An 18,450-nucleotide genomic window follows, 5' to 3' on the forward strand; every position below is an offset into this window, starting at 1 on the left:
ATGTATCGTGTGCATATTTCTTCATCACTCATATAAAAATTTTAACCTCTGTTTAACATTGTAAGATGGAGTCGGTAAACTCTCTGGAAGGAGGTGGAAGAATAAACTGGTATGCATTATTTATTTGTGTGCATCGATTTGTCACTACTTCTATACTGAAGTATGGTCTCCAACATACTTTCGAATGGACACCTTCCGGCACATGCCAGCAAGAGCTGAAAGAGGCGACCTCACTATTTACAGATGACAAGTTCTCCAATATTAAACTCCCAATTACCAGACAACTTCGGTGGCAAGGCAAGGACAGGAGCCAAGTTCTTTTCTTTTAAATTTTGTTTATTTTTATTTATTTATTTGAGAGCAGCAGCAGCAGCAGAGAGAGAGAGAGAGAGAGAGAGAGAGAGAGAGAGGAGAGAGAGAGAGAATGGGCATGCCAGGGCCTCCAGCCACTGCAAACAAACTCCAGATGCATGTGCCCCCTTGTGCATCTGGCCACCATGGGTCTTGGGAAATGGAGCTTTGAACTAGGGTCCTTAGGCTTCACAGGCAAGCGCTTAACCACTAAGCCATCTCTCCAGCCCAGTAGCCAAGTTCTTACGGCCACATCACAAGCTTGTCTCCCTGGTGACACAGCTCGGCCCTGTGCATGCACACATACCCCAAAGGCACGCTGTCTACATGCAGAAGGGACCATGTGGGTCCCACTGCTGAAGTGCAGATGGGAAGAGGAGGAAAGCCAGGAATCACTGGCACATCAGGCCTGGCTGGGATTATCCTCTGGGACAAGCTATGGAGATCACAGGTCCTCTGCAGGCGTGCACAGTCCCACGTTCCCAGACCCCACGTCTACAGGACTTCTATGTGAGTGACTGACCACCCAACTGGCCATCGATATGAGCAGGGTCTGGTTCCAGGGCCTTGTAAGATCAGAGTCCCTTTCTAGCACCTACTGTAGTTGTGGCTACTTCTTATTGGGTGTAATGTGATCTCTAGCAGATCGTTTACACACCAGACAGGGACACCTTGGTCACCGGGGCCACTCATGGTCAAGTACAGTGCTTGGCATGGAACAGACACCCAGAGCACACCTTCCAAGCTGGCTGCATGGCTCAACAGGGCTCCGGCTGGAGCCGAAGCAGTCAGGTGAACGCCCACCTTCCACACTGCCCCTGGGCAGAGGCAAGCAGAGCCTTAGTTCAGAGTGTGAGGCAAGACCCCTGGAGGAAATCCTGAGTGACTATTCAACCACACAAAGCTGGAGGAGGACATAAGTCTCCTCTGTGATCATAAGGGAGAAGGGTGACCTGACACGGGGTGAGGACAATGTCTCATGCTTATTCTGCCTCCCAACATGAACTTGGCCCTTCCCTCATAGGAGCTAGAGATCAAGGCCATATACCTCCCCAGCCAGTAGGCACAGGGGCCTAAGAGGTTCTCTGTCCACACCAAATCCAGACCAATACCCTCTGCATCGTGAAGTGCGGTATGGAGGGCACAGCCTTCTGTTTCTTCCAACTGAGATGCCTGAGAGGGTAAAAGAGATTTTAGCTGTCTCCCATTCCAGCAGCAGACCCTGCCTGTGTGCGAAGCTGGGCCCTGGAGCTACGGATATAGAAGAGAAAAAGGGATGCGCCAGTCCCTCACCTGTCATCCCTTGAAGCCCTCACAGTGGCATTTTGTGCATCTAGAAAGTAAGCTGCCAGATGCTTCTCCCGTGGCCTCAATACCTTGGAGGTCAGAGTGAGGGCTGGATCCCTGATCTACTGACCTCAGCAACCTTCTGCCGAAGTGCTCACCACCCAGTAGGGGCAGGAGAGATGGCTGCACTGCAGATAACTGTGCCACAGAGTCTGCCGCAGGCCCACAATCCGGTGCTAGAGGTCCCCAAGGGGAGAAGGAGAGACAGGCTGGTATAATAGGGACCATGAAGGGTTCCAGGAGGGAAATGGGATTTGGGGCGGAGTTGGAGGCTGGGTGCAATGAAGGCCAGTGAAGGTGCGCTGGGAAGGTTCTTCAAGCAGCACAGCATAGGCATCTGCATGGAGCTGGGAGAGCTGAGGCGATGGGGCACTGCACTGTGTGTAAGTGGGGCTGATAACATGGCCCAGGCCTCAAGACCAGAGTGATGCCATCAACTGGGCTAACTCCAATGTGGAGCCAGTAGTACAGAAGACATCAGACACCATGCATCAAACCTACTTTAGCTTGGCTCTTCATGAAAACAGCTTATCATAACTGTGATTCCCATCGCCATGGTTATGATGATCACAACCACCATCTTCACCACAACACCCTCATCACTGTCAGCCCCATGATCACCATCACCGTTATCGTCCCCACCACCACTGCCCTCACCCTGGAACATATCTGAACAGAAAAGGCAGCGGCAGAGGGGGAGCCTGTCTTAAGTTTCCCTGGGCGTGGCTTTTCCGGTAGACTCCTCGTAAGCTGCCTGAGAAAGGAATTCTGGGAGCAGGCACAGTTTCCTTGCCCCGGGACCAGCACACTGTCGCCACACCAAATCCTAAGTCCTCAGAACTTGTGCACGTTCTCTGGGCTTCCTGTTTGGTCTGCTTGGTGATTTTTGCTTAAGCCCAGAGTTCAAGGGCTGACTCAGCTCTCTCAAGAACAAGCCACTTCCCTTTATCAACACTGATCTCCCCTCGGCTGTCAGTGGCCAGAGCCCAAGGAATACAAGCTTACGCCAAGGCTGGGCATGCTCTGGGACACCCCTGTGGTTACCTGGCTGCCGCTCACATGCTCTGGGACTGGGCTGGGAATGCTAGCTCAGGTGTCACAGTGAGTCACAGAAATGTGTTCCCAGAGTGGGTCGAGATAGTCAATTCCTTTTCAAAATGAGCCAGGTTCTGATCACATCCACAGTTCAGAGTGGACATGGGTGGGATGTGAGTGGACACTCTGGAAGCCATGATACCACCTTGCTCTGTGACCTAGTGTGGTTCACCAAGCCTCTCTGAGTCCCCGACTCTACTAGGAAAAGTGGGGAAAACCAGACTTACGGGCTACGATTTTGGGATACCATGAGAAGATGTACATAAAGGGTCTGGCGAGTTACTGGGCACAGGATGACAGGCCCATCACTGAGTATTGACATCCACATACCTGGAAAATGAAACCAACCCCACGGCCAGCTACACATTACCATCACTTCACATCCTTAGTAAATGAGGCACAAAATCTACTTGGTATGTCTCATTATTCAGGTTTCATATTTTCCCAAAATGAGAGCTGCCTGCTGTAGGTTCTGTCCTGCTACAGTTCTGACCTGCTTCTGTTACAGGTTCTGACCTGCTTAGGCTGCCTTGTTAAAAGCCACCTTTGGGTGGGATCCTACATTCAATTGTGTAGAGGATGTTACTAAGCAGAGATCTGGAGTCTGCCCACAGGGAAGTCAAGTTTTAGTGAGAGAGACTAGAAAAAGACTGAAAGAAACGGGACAAGCTTCAAAGGGAAAACAAGGAGCAGAGGAGTCTGGGGCCTCTTTCTTGGTCACTGGTGAGGCCTCAGAGAAAGCTGTCAGTCACGTGAAGAGCGAGATACAGCATTCTAGCCAGGGAACGACCCAGTTGCGTACAAAGGCTTTGGGGTGGGAGATACCATGTAAAGAGAAGTGACACAAGGTGAGTGCGGATGAAGAGCATGACCAGAGAATGGGACAGGGCAAAGTGCACACAGTGCACGGAGCCAGGAGAAGAAACTTGGATTTGACTCTAGATACTTAGAATGTTGTTGGCAGCTTTTAAGTAAAAATGTGGCAAAATCTTGTTTATGTTTTCAGAATAGCTTAGTGTGAAATGACACTACAGCCAGAGACACCAGGAGCTTCTGCCACAGTCAGATGGGAGGTGGAGAGACAGAAGAGACAGATCATGGTGTCTCCTGGAGGTGTCCCAGGAGGATAAGCTACAGGCAGGCTGTGCCACCTGGGGCCAAGGGAAGGATGTTTCTGACCTTCTGAGAGGTCAGGTGGAGGAAGCATGAGGGAGAGGCCCTGAGAAAGAAGCTCAGCATTGAGAGACGTACCGGGGCACCCACGTGGAGAGGCGCAGAGCTCTCTGGATGGAGGGCAGGCAAGCATGGAACTAACGGACAAGGCAGGCTCGGGCTGTCCAGTAGATTAGGTCATTAAGAGGAAAGCACAGGGAGAAAGATAGCTGGGGCCAGGCCCTTGCATGATGGCTGGAGGAAAAGGTGGAAGAAAGAGGAACCAGCCACACAGGAGGCTAAGAAGTGCGGGGGAATGGAGTGGGGAGAGAAACAGGAAGTGGACTGTGTTGGAAAGATAAAACCTAGCGCACAGGCACAGGGAAGGTGACTCAAAGCTGGAGGGCCTGGAGGCTGGGCTGTGAGAGGCTTGGGGACTTAGCTGCAAAGCAGAAATGTTAGCCATGTGCTCTAGATGGATGGTGGCCTACTTGTCCCCTTGCAAAGTGACTCAAAGGCCTCTTTCTTTCAATGCCCCTCTTCATTTTGAGCTGACCGAGGCAATGCGTCTCGTGCTGAATCAAGCTCTCACTTGTTGGCGCCTAGCCCTTTGCTTCACTGAGTCTCACCTGACCCATGGGGACGCTGACAGCTTTGCCACCTACAACTCCTGCGTGGATCCCATAGAGGAGTATGGTGCTGGCACATCATGGGCATTCGGCAAAGAGAAACTGCGTGTGATGTCACTGGTAGGGTGGGCTGTTCTGTCAGGCTTCACGTCCTCCTGAACACTCTCTTCCCCTCACCATCTCTTTCCAAAGCATCCTCACCAAACAACTCAAAGTGCCTCCCGTGTCTCGTTCCCATGGCTCCTACCCAGCTTCCAGCCCCTTTCCCTCTTAGCTGCCTGTCTTACATGTCTCCCGACTTGTCTGGGTTTACTGTTGTTTCAGTAACTGGGGTCCCCAAGGGGCTCTTCGAAACGCTGTTCTGTGCTTACCTCCTCAAAGGAATCCCCGTTACTCTTAAGCGATTGAGGAGAGAACTCAGCTTCTTTAACATGGCCCAGAAGGCCCCAAACCTGACCTCAACAGGCTTTTCCCCACCAACCTAGGGCTCCATCCAGCCCCTGGAGCTGCTAAGCATGCTCCCGACAGGCCACAGCTTCATCTCCTTCACAGCCCCCTCTTCACGCGTGGGGCACGCTCTCTCAGTTCCCATGTGCTCACCTTTAAGACTCGCCCCGTGCTCCTGCCTCTGGCCCCTGGCCACCTTCTCTCCCTTGGTGGCACTCCAGGGAGACCCCCTTCTCCACGCGCCTCACTCTTCTCTTGCGTCACAGCAGTGATGCTCTCGTGAACCTGGGCAGTCTTTCCCAGCAGAGCTAACTGATGCTGCACACGGGCACTGGCGGCCTGGAAGCTCACGGTAGGACTCCATTCCCCCTTCCCCCCCTCAGCACCCCAGTTAGGTACCAGTGGCAGTAACTGTGGGCAGTACCTGCTGGAAGCTCTCCCGCAAGTGGCTTTGATCCTCTGGGTGGCAGAATTCCAAAAGGTCCTTTCCCAGAAGGTCCTAAATGAGATAGACAGTTTTAATACCCTCAAGGTTCACTCTTCCTCAGCTTGTTCACCCCCGGTAGACAAAGGCATTATTTATATTCCTATTAACCCACTTCCTTCTACCCTGCCACTTATTTAAAACAAAACAAAACAAAATGATGGGGACTCCTCCGGGAGCCATGGAACTGGCTTCCTTGCATCCATCCTACAATTCCCTGGCACGCTCGTCACTGATTTCTAATTTTGCTTGTGGCTGGATCTTCAGTTTCACCGTACAACTTTATTTCTGTTTGCCTTGGAAACGCAAGCTGTAATCAACATATTTTGTAAAAAGGGCAACCAAGGGAAGCCCAGGGACAGAAGCGCTGTTTAACTGTTTCTGTGTAGAAACTAGTTGTAGCAGCCATATGTGGGGGAAAATGAGGTGAGCATAAAATAACTGAAAGTCTTCCTGCATTCAACCTTCACTAGTCTGTTGTTATTTGAAGGACCCAGCCTTAACCCAGAACCAGGGTGTTTCACTGTGAACTCAGCAGAATCAAGAAGCCATCACGAGGCAACCTTGAACACATTCTCGGAAGTGTCTTCAGCAGCATAGGAGAGGTGTGGAAGCTGGCTTACTAGCCAGAGCATGAGCGCCCTCTACTGAAGGCCAGCTGATTCCGAAGCGGTGAAGGGACGTTCTTCGCTTACCAGGAGCTTCTAGACACCCATGGAAACTGCTGCAGGATGTGCCCATCTGACCAGAAACACGCCCGCAAGTGCTCCCCACAGTGACATTCAAATTGTCCCCAAGTGTCTTCTCTAGCCACAGATCCTCAGGCCAGGGACAGTCCGGGATCTTGCACTACATGCAGTTGTCCCTCCCCTATGGTCTTCACCTGGACCATCTCTGCCTTCCTGTTTCTCGTGACACCAGTTTCTCAAAGGGATCTAGAACAAAGACCTGCAAGTGTACCCCAAGACTTGAAAGGAGTGTATTATACCCTGGGTGAAAGTTTTCTCCAAAGGATTAAGCAATACCCAGTGGTCATATCACCAGATGTCAGGTGCAGACTCTGTGTTAGCCAGCTTTGCAAATAACTGACCTGACTCAGGTTAGAAAGGCTATGAACAAAGATGACAAGTCCACTTAAAGTGGTCTGGTTGTTTTACAACAAGTTGTTTGGGAAGAGTGTTACTCTACCCATGAAGGCACCTGGACCTTTTTTGTTATTCTTCATGGTGTCATTGGGCTGCATCTTGAACAAATGAGAGAAAGTTGAAGTAAGCTAAGTTCTACCTGAATGTGGGACCAGGGAGATAGCTCCATCGGTGAAGTGCTTGCCTCTCAAGCACAAGGACCTGCGTTCTATTCCCAGTGCCCATATAAAATGACTGGTGTGGTGGTGTGCATCTATAATCCCAGCATGGGGGAGGCAGAGACATGAGAATCCCTGGGGCTCCCTGGTCACCCAGTCTAGCCCATTTGGTTTGCCCCAGATCAACGAGAGATCCTCAAATAAAGGAGATGGCATTACTGAAGACAACATCCAAGGTTGCCTCCACACACTTGTGTACATATGTGAACATGCATACATGCACACACAAACATATATTTATATGCACTAAAAACATTTCCTGTGGTAGAACACTTGCCTACCATATTTAAGACCAAAGGTTCAATCTCCAGTGGGATGTCATGAGCACAAGATTATTCACTTACCTGAGGCTGGTAGCCAATCACACTGATGCATCTTGGATCCACAAATGTGAAGATCCCGTCTGAGTTATGTCGTGATAGGAACTCCGTGGGCACTGACATGCCACTCATGTCCATGCATACAGGAGAGCTGGTCACCTGGAACAGGATGGTTTGAAAAATGCAGATGGAAATGAGGGCAGGGACAGAGTGGGGGAAACGCATGTGACTTCCGTGCCTCAGGGAAGGGAGGTGAGTACAAAAGGTTCCAGGTGCCTCCAGTGAGGCCCTAAACTAGCAATGGGCTACCTTCTTTATGTTTCTGGGCTTTAGTTTCCTGAATGTGTAAGAGGCACTTGTGAGGACAGAAGTTTGTCTTGCCTACTGGAAACCGTAGCTAACACTGTGTACGGTGAGTGGCTGGCACTCAGTATGTGTCTCTACCCTTCCTCTTTCCTGCCTTATCCTTTACTAAAAATGGCAAATGAGCCTCTGAAACTGGCTCACAGTTTTGGAAACTACATTTTTCGGAACTGAACGAGAGTACAAATATTCTTATTTCACACATCAGTGAGGAAGACCCAGTGTTTGCCTTACATGCATGAAACTGCTCATTTGTTTAAAAAAACAAACCATGAAAAACAATGGTCAGACCCAGGAGACCAGGGACATCATATATTAGACTTCTGGTCTGTTTCTACCAAGCCTCCCTTCATCAGTTTGTAGAAATGTCACAAGGAGAATGGATGAGCCGGTTGACTGAGTAGCCACTGTGGGTATCAGACATTGCGAATACTTAATTTTCATAAGATAAGAAGGACATGGTCCCTTCCACGGAGGGCGTTCCCCAGCACAAGCTCGTCCTCAAGGAACCACAGCAATCACACAGTGCAAAGACGACACGGCGGGGAGAACGTTGCTGGGCGGGAGTGCAGCGCGGGGGGGGGGGGGGGGGGGGGGTCATTAGCTGGAACTAAGGAGATCGGCAGTCATGTTAGTCGGGTCAGTGAGAGCCGAGGAGACAGAAAGCACACGGGCAATTTGGAAAGCAGGACAGACAAACAGCGGGCAGAAGAAACAGCCTGTAGATGCCACAGGGGTGGGGGACCGAGTGGTGGGTTCACAAAGGGGAATGGTGGTTCGGGAAGAGGATGTGGTGAGACAGGAAGAAGCGAAGGAGAGGATGTTGGAGCGATGAGTTTGGACTTTGTCCCGTGGGCCTTGGTTTGGAAGACAATGAAGGTGATTAAGCACAGATGTGACTTGCAGCAGAATTCAGCAATCATTGGCACAGTGGTGGGGACATGGGCTGGTCACCCTTCATGTAGCAAGACTTCCATGGCTTATCACTCAAGGTGCTTTTCCTTCTCCAGGTTTGACTCAGCCTTGTCCCAGAGTGAGACACAAAACCCAACAGACATTAAGAACACAGGGGATCCGAATGAGCAGGAACCCAAACCCACAGGCTCTTGCCTTCTGCAGTCACAAGCTCTCACAGAAGAGGAAAACAGCCACAGTTCTTTGCTCACCTGGAGTCTCCCAATTGCCACGAGGCAGTATTTACTGCCTTGTCCTACATCCGCGTCTTCCTCAGGTATCGTCATTCCTGAAATGAGGTACGCCAGCGTCATCAACATGCCCCGGGTGAATGGGAATGGGGGACGTGCCCACAATTTCATTCATGGAACTAAAAATATAGCTCTTTTGCTGCCACTCTGGGCTGGGAAGCTAGCCAACAGACTCAACGGCCTCACACTTGCTTCCTGCAGCTTTCTTCCTGACAGCTTTTGACGAGTTCATAATATCTCTGCATCTGCATCTGGGGATGACGCAGAGGCAAGGAAGGAAGGAGAGATGCGAATCATTATAGATTTGCAAAATTTGGCCAAAACATTTAATCAGGCTGGGTATGTCAGTACGAAGCCTAAATACGTCTTCCTGGTCATGTAAATATTTCACTTCTCTGTTAACAAAGAATCAAAGACCATCAGAGGTAAAAGAAAAAAGTAAAAAAAAAATAAAAAAATACCAAAGCCAAAAGGCTTATTAATTTTGTTGGAAAGTGAAGACAGCTACTGTTTCCCATGTTGAAGGCATCAGGCTGTTTTGATGCGTGGAAGGAGAACTTGGTGATGGTTATGCTGACACGGCACTGAGACTCAGTGTTCTGGGCAGCACTGCTCTGGTCACCAATCTTCTGTTAGGTCCAGCCCCTGGGACTCCTCCCAGGGAGCTAGCTTCCTGCTGGTTAGCACCACTGCAGAGGAGCTAGCATTGTGTCTCCCTATCTCGAGGACAGAAACCCTCCCTTCGTGCACTAAAAATCATTTCGGGCCACTTTGACCTAGGGCTCACAGTGATGGAGCCACATGTGTACCAACAGTCCTTCACACAGGCTTGCTCCTGAGACAGAGAACTCTGGCTCCTCCCCACCACACACATTCTTCTTCATTCCTTCTTTATGTGTGGGTATCAATTAACTAATGTGTGTGTGTGTGTGTGTGTGTGTGTGCAAGCCAAGATCTCTTGCCATTGCAAATGACAGCCAGATACTTGGTGTCACTTTTTGCACCCAGCTGTACATGGGTGGCTTGGGAATTGAACCTGTGGTGGCAGACTTTGCTAACCACTGAGCAATCTTCCCAGCCCCTTGCTGGGTTTCCTGTGCACAGTGAACAACTGTGTGTAAATTTGCTCAATTCGTCCTCTTTCCTGTTGAAGAGCAGCGTATAGTACATGTGCCTCTGAGCTTTGCTTATTGCGCTGACGAAAATGGCCTGGAAACTCTCGAGATTTGCTCACAGAGCTAGCTTTTTGTTGTTCTTTATTTTTGTTGTTTTTATGAGAGAGAGACAGAGAAAGAGAGAGAGAGGGGGAGACAGACAGACAGAATTGGCCACTCCAGGGCCTCCAGCCACTGCAATCAAACTCCAGACACATGTGCCCCCTTGTGCACATGTGAAACCTTCAATATTTGTATCACTGTGTGTCTGGCTTACATGGGACCTGGAGAGTTGAACATGAGTCCTTAGGCTCCACAGGCACGCACCTTCACCATTAAGCCATCTCTCCAGCCCCTCAGTTCTTTTTAGAACTGCACAGTGCATTCAACCATTCTCCTACGTATGGGTTGTTAGGTGTTTGCAGTACTGGGCAGCTAGAGCTGCGGCGCTGCACTGGACAAGCTTGCATGTACACTTTTCAAAGTTATTACTGGAAATGTTACCTGGAGAGCAGCTCCCTAGATGTGAGGTTGCTGTGTCCAGTGCAAATGTACTTCTGTTTTGACAAGTTTCCCTCCAGAAGGGAGGTGTGAGCTTGTATTCTCACCAGCAGTGCCTGACCTGTTTCTCTAAAGTCCTGGACAACAGAATATGCTGTCATGTTACTTAGATTTTGTCCATTTGAAAGGTGAGGAAAAGAAATGAATTTGTATTTTCTGATTTGAGTGTGTTTGAATGTTATTTCACATGTAGAAGTGCTCTTATATTTTGCTTTTTTTAGTGCACTGTCTGCTTATGCTTCTTGCCCACTGTCCCTTTGGGATGTCGACCACCCATATCTCAACTTGAAGAGTTTTCTCTATAGTGCAGCTATTGAGCCTTTGTGGTATCTGTTGGGAGTATCTTCTCAGGTGGAGTTCTGACTCTTGACTTTGCTTATGCTGATGACCTTAGCCATGGTCAGAAAGACATTTCCCACACAGAGGCTGAAGTAAAACTCACCCTTGCTTCCCCCAGATACTTCCTTAAGTCTGTTATTTAAAAAAAAAAAAAAAAAACTATTTTAATTAGTTATTTGAGAGAGACAGAGAAAGGGGGAGAGAGGGAAGGAGGAAGAGAGAAAGAGAGAAAAAAAAATGACAAAAAAAATGGGTGCACCAGGGCCTCCATCCACTGCAAATGAACTCCAAATGCATTCACAACCTTGTGCATGTGGCTTACAAGGGTACTCGGGAATTGAACCTGGGTCCTTAGGCTTCTCAGGCAAGCACTTTAACCACTAAGCAATCTCTCCAGCCCTCTTAGTTTGTTCTTACATTTAGATGCCTAATACATTTAGAGTTAGCATTGCTTCACCAAGAACATTCTTTTTTTTTTTTTTTTTAAGACACAGAGAGAGATTGAGAATGGGCATACCAGGGCCTCTAGCCACTGCAAATGAACTCCAGACGCATGTGACACCTTGTGCATTTGGCTTTACGTGGGACCTGAAACATCAAGCCTGGGTCCTTAGGCTTTGCAGGCAAGTGCCTTAACTGTTAAGCCATCTCTTCAGCCCCCAAGAACATTCTTAAAAGTAAACCTAGTTCTCATTTTTATCTTATCTTTACTTTCCACGTTTGCTCTAAGATGTGGTATATCTACACAATGGAATTTTATACAGCAGTAAGAAAAAATGACACAAAGCAATTTGAGGAAAAATGGTTGAACCTAGAACAGATCAAAATCTGTCCTTTTCTTCCCTCCTCTTTCTTCCCATAGGTCTCCTTTTCTTTGAGATTGGTAAAGTCACTGTGACAAAGTGCTTCAGTTCGTTGGCTTAAAGAACAAAAATTTTGTGTCGCATGGTTCTGAGGCTGGAGGTCTATGAGCAAGCCTGGCTGGGGTTGCTTCCCTTTGGGACTTTCTGAGGGAGGAACTGTTCAACACCCTCCCCTACTTCCTGGTGGTTTCTGGCACATTTTGGTGTGTCTTGGCTTGTCAATATGTCACCCAACCTTCAGCATCACATGTGTTCCACTTGTGTGCTGTGACTGTGCACAGCTCCTTTCCTTTACAACGTCATGCTGGAAGAAGGACTCGCCCTCTTCCAATATGGCCACAGGTAGAGACCCTCTTTCCAAACAGTCATGGTTGAAGGCCTAGAGGTTGGGATTTCAACATGTGAATGTCTGGAGGAACGTAATTCAACTCGGAAGACCGTCTGTTCTTGTTCTTCCCCTTTTCTCTACCAGATCAGCATGACACAAATATGTGCGTGGACCTAGAGAGCCCTCCCCTGACCTGCGGGCATGCAGAGCTGACGGATCAGGGGTATTTTCTCACTAGTTACAGACGCAGATCCAACCAGGCCCTCAAACATGACCAACCGCTGAAATCCACTTGTCATCCTAAATGGCGTTTTAACAAAAAGTTGTAAAAATTCTTCCTGTAATGATTAAATATTCTACACTGGCAGAATTAGGGACCTTTTGCATATAGAGTTCAATATGTATGACTGGGAGGTGCAAAGGGGGATTTCACCTCCAATCACCCCCAGATTTTGTTTGCCATGTTCTGAACTCTAGCTCCAGCATTTTAATAATATAGTTTTCCCCCTTTGGAGAAACAGATAAGGAAGACAAATAGGCAAAAGCAAACAAACAAAAAACCCTACCCAGCTCTAATACAGTGGCTCAGAAGGCCACTGTTGACAGAACACTGATCGAGGCTTCACAGGTTCATCAGAATGGGGCCTTGTGCATCTGGTGAGATCAGCAGACACTGGAAGGAGAGCGCTCATGGCTACAGGGTGGCATTAGTGGGAAGGAGGGACACTGCTAAGGGTTAACTTACCAACAGACAGGCTGCCTCTATGGGAGCCTCTAAAATGAGGGCTATAATGGTGACTCTGCTTTAAATCTCAGTTTTGCCATCAGAAAAGAGAGGAGTGGGCCCTGTGGTCTCTCAGCCCCTTCCTATTGCTGACTCTGGGCCTGGGTTATCATTCTGACAGAAGTAATATGGTTTCCGGGCTAGAGCATTGACTCAGCAGTTACAGGTGCTTACTTTCAAACCCTGAAGGTCTGGGTTCAATTCTCCAGTACCCATGTAAAGCCAGTTGTGCAAAGCAGTGCATGCATCTGGAGTTCATCTGCAGTGGCAGGAGGCCCTGCTATACTCATCCTCACTCACTCCTCACTCACTCTCTCTCATCTAAATATACATTTTTCAAAATAAGTAGTATGGTTTCCATGGGAGCACAGTGGCTCTTTCCTAAGGGTAGCTGGGGGGATTTACTATTTTCAGTTTCCATTCTTAAAAAAAAATTTGTGTGTGTTTGTGTATGTGTGCACGTGTGCATGCGTGTACATTGGCACATCAGGGTCTCTTGCCACTGCAAATGAATGTCAGACACGTGCACTACTTATGCCTACCGCTTTACAGGGTGCTGTGGAAGTGAACCCTTGGCCACCCAGGCTTTGCAAGCAAGCACTTTTATCCACTGACTCATCTCCTCGGGCCATCAGCTCTTCTTTCTGTGACAGTCACAGAAGCACTTTGCGCTTCACAGGCTGCTCTTCATCTCTGGCTTCTAGACAGCCGTCCACCCCACGGGCAGCTGGAGACCCCAGCACCCCACGTGTTGTGATGCTCTTCGTGAGCACCGGCGCAGCTCCGCACGTCTGCGAGCTCTGCTCACCCTCCTCCCCGCAGTGGCTCTATGCCCTCCTCAGCTGCCCTCTCTCACCACCACTGCATGCTGTCACCTTCTTCCCCTCAGATCACCCTCCACTGCCCTATTTCCTAGCCAGCACCCAACTCAGTTCCTTCTGTTTAGCCCTGGGAAGCACAGCTCTTCTCACCCAAAGACCCTTGCTCTTGCCAGCAGACCCACGGCCTTCTCCACGGTCCTTCCCTCACTGCGATGACGCCCCCTCCCCCGGGCAGCAGCCATTTGTGTCTCCAGGGCTCAACTACCTCCTGATAACTCTTTCTTTCTGTTTTCCTCTCTTTCTTTTCTTTATTTTATTTTATTATTTTTTTAAGGTATGGTCTTGCTCTAGCCCAAGCTGACCTGGAATTCACTATTTAGTCTCAGGGTGGCCTCGAACTCTTGGCGATCCTCTTACCTCTGCCTCCCAAGTGCTGGGGTTAAAAGCATGAACCACCACACCTCGCAAACAACTGTCTCATTACTGCAGTGTCTCTTGTTATGGCCTCTTCTCTGCAAATACCTCACAGCAGCCAGGCTTCCTACTCTCTCCAGCCCGCACCCAAGGACAACTACCCTATAACCATTTAAATCTTAACAAAACACAGACTTGACCGTACTGGAAAATTTTCCCAAAAATTTCAGAGCATGCCAGACACAGTGGCACACACCTTTAATACCAATACTCTGGAGGCAGGAAGAACTCCATGAGTTCAAGGCCAGCCTGAGACTGCAATAGTGAATTCCAGGTCAGCCTGGGCCAGAGTGAGACCCTACCTCAAACAAACAAACAAACAAACAAAAAAATTTCAGAGCAACTTCACGGTGGTCCATTACATTTGTGAAAGTGACTCTAGAGACCATTCCTGTGAGACCACAGTCAAGATCTGAGCTGTTAATTAGCTCATGGAGGAAGACTCTTGAGAAGAGGGGAGGTGAATAATTGGGGGAAGGGCACAGCTTCCATATAGGAGGATGTAATGACTTTCTTCTTCAAGGTGTCTGTCAGCATCTTCCTGCTTCTCTCGGTAGCCCACTCCTGGTCACTCCTGGAGCCTTCTGAAAAGTGACCTGTTGTCTGAGCACCCATACGTACGTTCCACACAAAGCAGGCATTCACATCCACTGCAGAGAATGTTCAGATCTCATCAGCTGAACTCTGGAAGAAGACAGAAATCTTCACACTTGAAACAATGGCGGTAAGATTCTTTCAGGATGTCAGCGGCATGGTGGCCATTCCGGGAGTCTGGCAATAAGCTTGATGGGGGGGAAAACGGGCTCCAGGAAAGGATCCTTTAAAGTGGAATGGTCATGGGGCCTGACACCAACATGGTCAAAAGATGCATCTCTGGGGGCAATGTGGGTTGATGGCTATTAACAATGGGCTCCAGCTCTGGGGTGGTAAGGGATGCTCTGATTCACAAATCCTAAGTCTGCCAGTGATAGGAAAAGCCCTTGGCCCTTGGGAGTTTCAGGAACCAGTGGTGTCAGGGTTATCATTTGTCAAATATGCCTATTCTATAGTGATGCTGTGGCTCAGAGACACTGAATTTAACTGCCATTCAGAACCTCACATGATTCAGGCTGGGCCTCTCTCTGCAGGGCAGGAGGGACTGGCCTGCCATCATGCCCCAGGCTCTCTCTGGTTGTGACACTCCGTGGGTACAAATATTAGGTAAGGGCCTGACACTCTGTGATATATAAAGAGGAGCTAGTTTTGACTCTTCAGGAGTTCACCGTCTGGGTAGGAAAACAGAACCAGGTCATGCTGAGTGTTGTCACGGAGATAAGAACATTGCTTGGGAGAGGGACATGGGGCCAGGACTGGATGCCAAGGTAGGGGGAGAGGAGTCAAGATGGAGCACTTCCTGGCATGAACTGCAACTCTGATCAAAGTGGTTTTTAATATGAACAGGATAATTCCAGCTATTCTAACAGATTTCAGTGATTCCCTAATCGGCTCCACAAGCTCATTTTGCCTCACATTAAATTACCTCTCCCTTGGATAGCCTCTTCCTTCTTGCCAGCTCTAAATAAATCCAAGAATATAAACAACACAAATGAGATGGAACTGGAAACTGCTGTTGGGGATGGAATTCAGCATTGGCCAGAGATGTTTCTTCATTCTTCACTTAGGGTTGCAGGAGCCCTGTGGAGACGTGCAGACACTGGGGCTGTTTCTCAGTCACTCCGGGTGGAGAACGTCCTGGGGCCTTCATATGAATTAAGATATATTTTTGTACTTCATAAATCACAGGGTGGAGTGGGGTCAACCGTCTTCGGTTTGCAAGCAGTGCAGGGCACTTGCTGACGGCACACTGCCAACATCTTCCCTGAGGAATCTTTGTTGAGTTAAAGATGACTTTGACAAAAACAAATTTGGGGAATGGTTTCAACAAAGAAAAAGAGGTTTCATCACCACAGGATTCTGGGAGACTCTGCAGTGCTTGAGTGCCCTTCGCTGGCAGGGGAATCCAGAATGTAAAGTTTTCCAAATGTGTTGCACAGAATTCTTTCATCATGGTCTGTGTCTGGGCATTTTGAATGGTATGTGTTTTGAAAACCGGTTGATCTGCAGGTATTTTTTTCATTTCAGCCATCTCACTCTGTGATTCTAAAAGTAGAACCCACACTTTTTAAAGCAGAACTTTGAGGTACAACTGATGACCTTTGTCACTACCTGTTCCACCAAATTACAGCAGAAGGTGCCGGAACCTGACACAGGGAGAAGCATATCTCAGCACGGGAAACTGGAGAAGTTAGCAATGCGGAGGCCATTTTGGAATACATGGTTAGTGTCGGAATGAATGATTAGGTTGAAGAAAGAGACCTCTGAACACTGGCCCCTGTATCCACCTAGGCATGGATTCCACAGCAGGACAGCCAACAAGTTTAGTGCAACCCTGGCTTGAGATGTGACCAGAGCAAAGGGCAGATCCCAGGGAAGAGCAAGTCCCGATACCTCACCTCCCAGGAAGACTGTGGACTGCGGCTACTTACGAGCAGACACTTCCACCCCTACTTCAGGCCTTGGGCACAGATCATTGGCTCCTTGTTTCAGTATCTCTAAGACTGCAGCAATGCCAGCTATTCATCTGCCCTTGTCAGGGCCAGAAAGATCTTTCTAGAACCTATGTAATAGATGATGGAACCACTGTCACCTCTCAGAATGGGCCACCGCATGCATAAGACAAAGCACATGGAAATCAGGAGCATGTGAACAAGAGGATGCTGAGTAAAGGAAAGCGAACCAATGTTCCCACTAGAAAAGTGTGGACCGAAAGTGGGAATAAAAAGAGGAAAATAAAATCTAAAGTAAGCTACTCTGGGAGCCTACAGGATGTGACATTTACAAAAAAAGGTGCCACCTTAATCAAGTACTAAATTCAGGCGAAAAAGCACACCTACCACATTTTTTTTAAAAGAAAGAAACATTAAAAGGTGTATGTGAATATAAGAATTGGATTGAGAAATTCTATAAGAATTTGATAGAAAAAGAAATGGAAATTAATATAAGAAACAAAAATTAAAGTGAAGGTCAGAGCAGATTCAAGAAATTGGCATGGGACTTTCAGGTAGAGATAGACCCCCTGAGACACAGGGGCAATTCTGACGCCAGCAAGACTTTTCCGCACAGTGAGCAGAACTGGAGTCTGCAAACCGGAAAGGTCTATGTGATTGAAAGTGAATGTGTGTCCCCCACAGCCTCAGAGATTTTTGATTAAGATTGAGCTTGCAATTTAAGTCTCCAGTGGGCGAAGCCCTGTTGGGGAAGTGCTATGTGGCTGGGGGCGGGCCTTTAGTCCAGCTTTCCTGAAGGTGTGTTCACAGCCAGTTTGAGCTCTAGCTGTTGAAGGTGTCTTCCTGATATGGATCTATGGAAGTGAGCCAGCTTCTTCTGTAAAGATGGAACTTTCCACAAACCTAAAAGACTGAAATAAGCCCTCTTCTCCCATAAACTGCTTCTTGTTGGGTATTTACCCCAACAATGAAAATGTTAACTGCAACAGTCTATTTCATTTAAATGAACAAAAATGACCTCACTGAAGCATCCGGGTGAAAACCATGAGTTCTAAGGACAGCAACAAAACAATCTAAAAGTGTTAAAGTATGGAAAAAGGGAAAATCCTAAAGAAAAACAAATGTTAGCCTTAGCCATCTCTACCTTAGAAATTAGAAAAACTCTAGGGCAGTGTTCCTAGAGCTCTGGGAAAAACCATGTGACCCCAAGAATTCTCCACACAACTGGCCAGGGCAGTAAGAAGAACTTCTTAAACCTGCAAGGAGCCAGTATGGGCACTACCTCATTTGTCCTGATGGAAATTATTTAAACAATCATCCTGGCATGGAAGACTGGACCGAAACAATGGAGGGAGAGTAGCACAGAGAAACCAGTGAAGCCCCTTTAGTGCCTGACTAACTTCAGGTGATATGGCCATGGAATTTACTGCAAGTGGCAGAAAGATGGATGGTACATTTGATAGAGAATATTACAGATGTGACAGATAGATGATGGAGCTGATAAGGAGATGGCATATTTGCTACATGATAGATGGCAGATTTATTAGATGATATATGATATATTTGATAGGTAAGATTTGATAGGTTTAATAGATGGTAGATAGACCGGTATTAGTAGATAAGATGATATAAAATAATAATGACCAAGTATCTGAAGTCCAAATGCCAGACAGAAAGACCCGGATAATTTATGCACTATTTGTGAAGCAGGAAGAAACGATCCAGCCTCATGAGTGAAGGGACAGACTTTCTGGCTGTGGGTCGTCCTAGCTTCCCCACCTGCCCGCCGTGGTCCTTGCCCACTGACACCCCCATTTGTGGCCT

At 48.1% G+C, this 18,450-nt stretch overlaps 1 protein-coding gene across 5 annotated transcripts in view; it reads right to left on the reverse strand.

Annotated features, from left to right (window-relative positions):
* The window catches only part of Arnt2 (aryl hydrocarbon receptor nuclear translocator 2), a 176,156-nt gene that overhangs the window by 30,994 nt on the left and 126,712 nt on the right, over nucleotides 1-18,450 (reverse strand). For all 5 annotated transcript variants that reach the window (XM_004658245.3, XM_045145314.1, XM_045145313.1 and 2 more), the window contains 3 exons: nucleotides 8,718-8,794; nucleotides 7,213-7,347; nucleotides 5,446-5,520 (listed from right to left, as the gene is read on the reverse strand). In XM_004658245.3, coding sequence (XP_004658302.1) covers nucleotides 5,446-5,520; nucleotides 7,213-7,347; nucleotides 8,718-8,794 — 287 coding nt within the window. The remainder of the gene's footprint in view (nucleotides 1-5,445; nucleotides 5,521-7,212; nucleotides 7,348-8,717; nucleotides 8,795-18,450) is intronic.

This window comes from Jaculus jaculus, chromosome 3 (assembly GCF_020740685.1).
Source record: "Jaculus jaculus isolate mJacJac1 chromosome 3, mJacJac1.mat.Y.cur, whole genome shotgun sequence".
NCBI classification, from domain to species: domain Eukaryota; kingdom Metazoa; phylum Chordata; class Mammalia; order Rodentia; family Dipodidae; genus Jaculus; species Jaculus jaculus.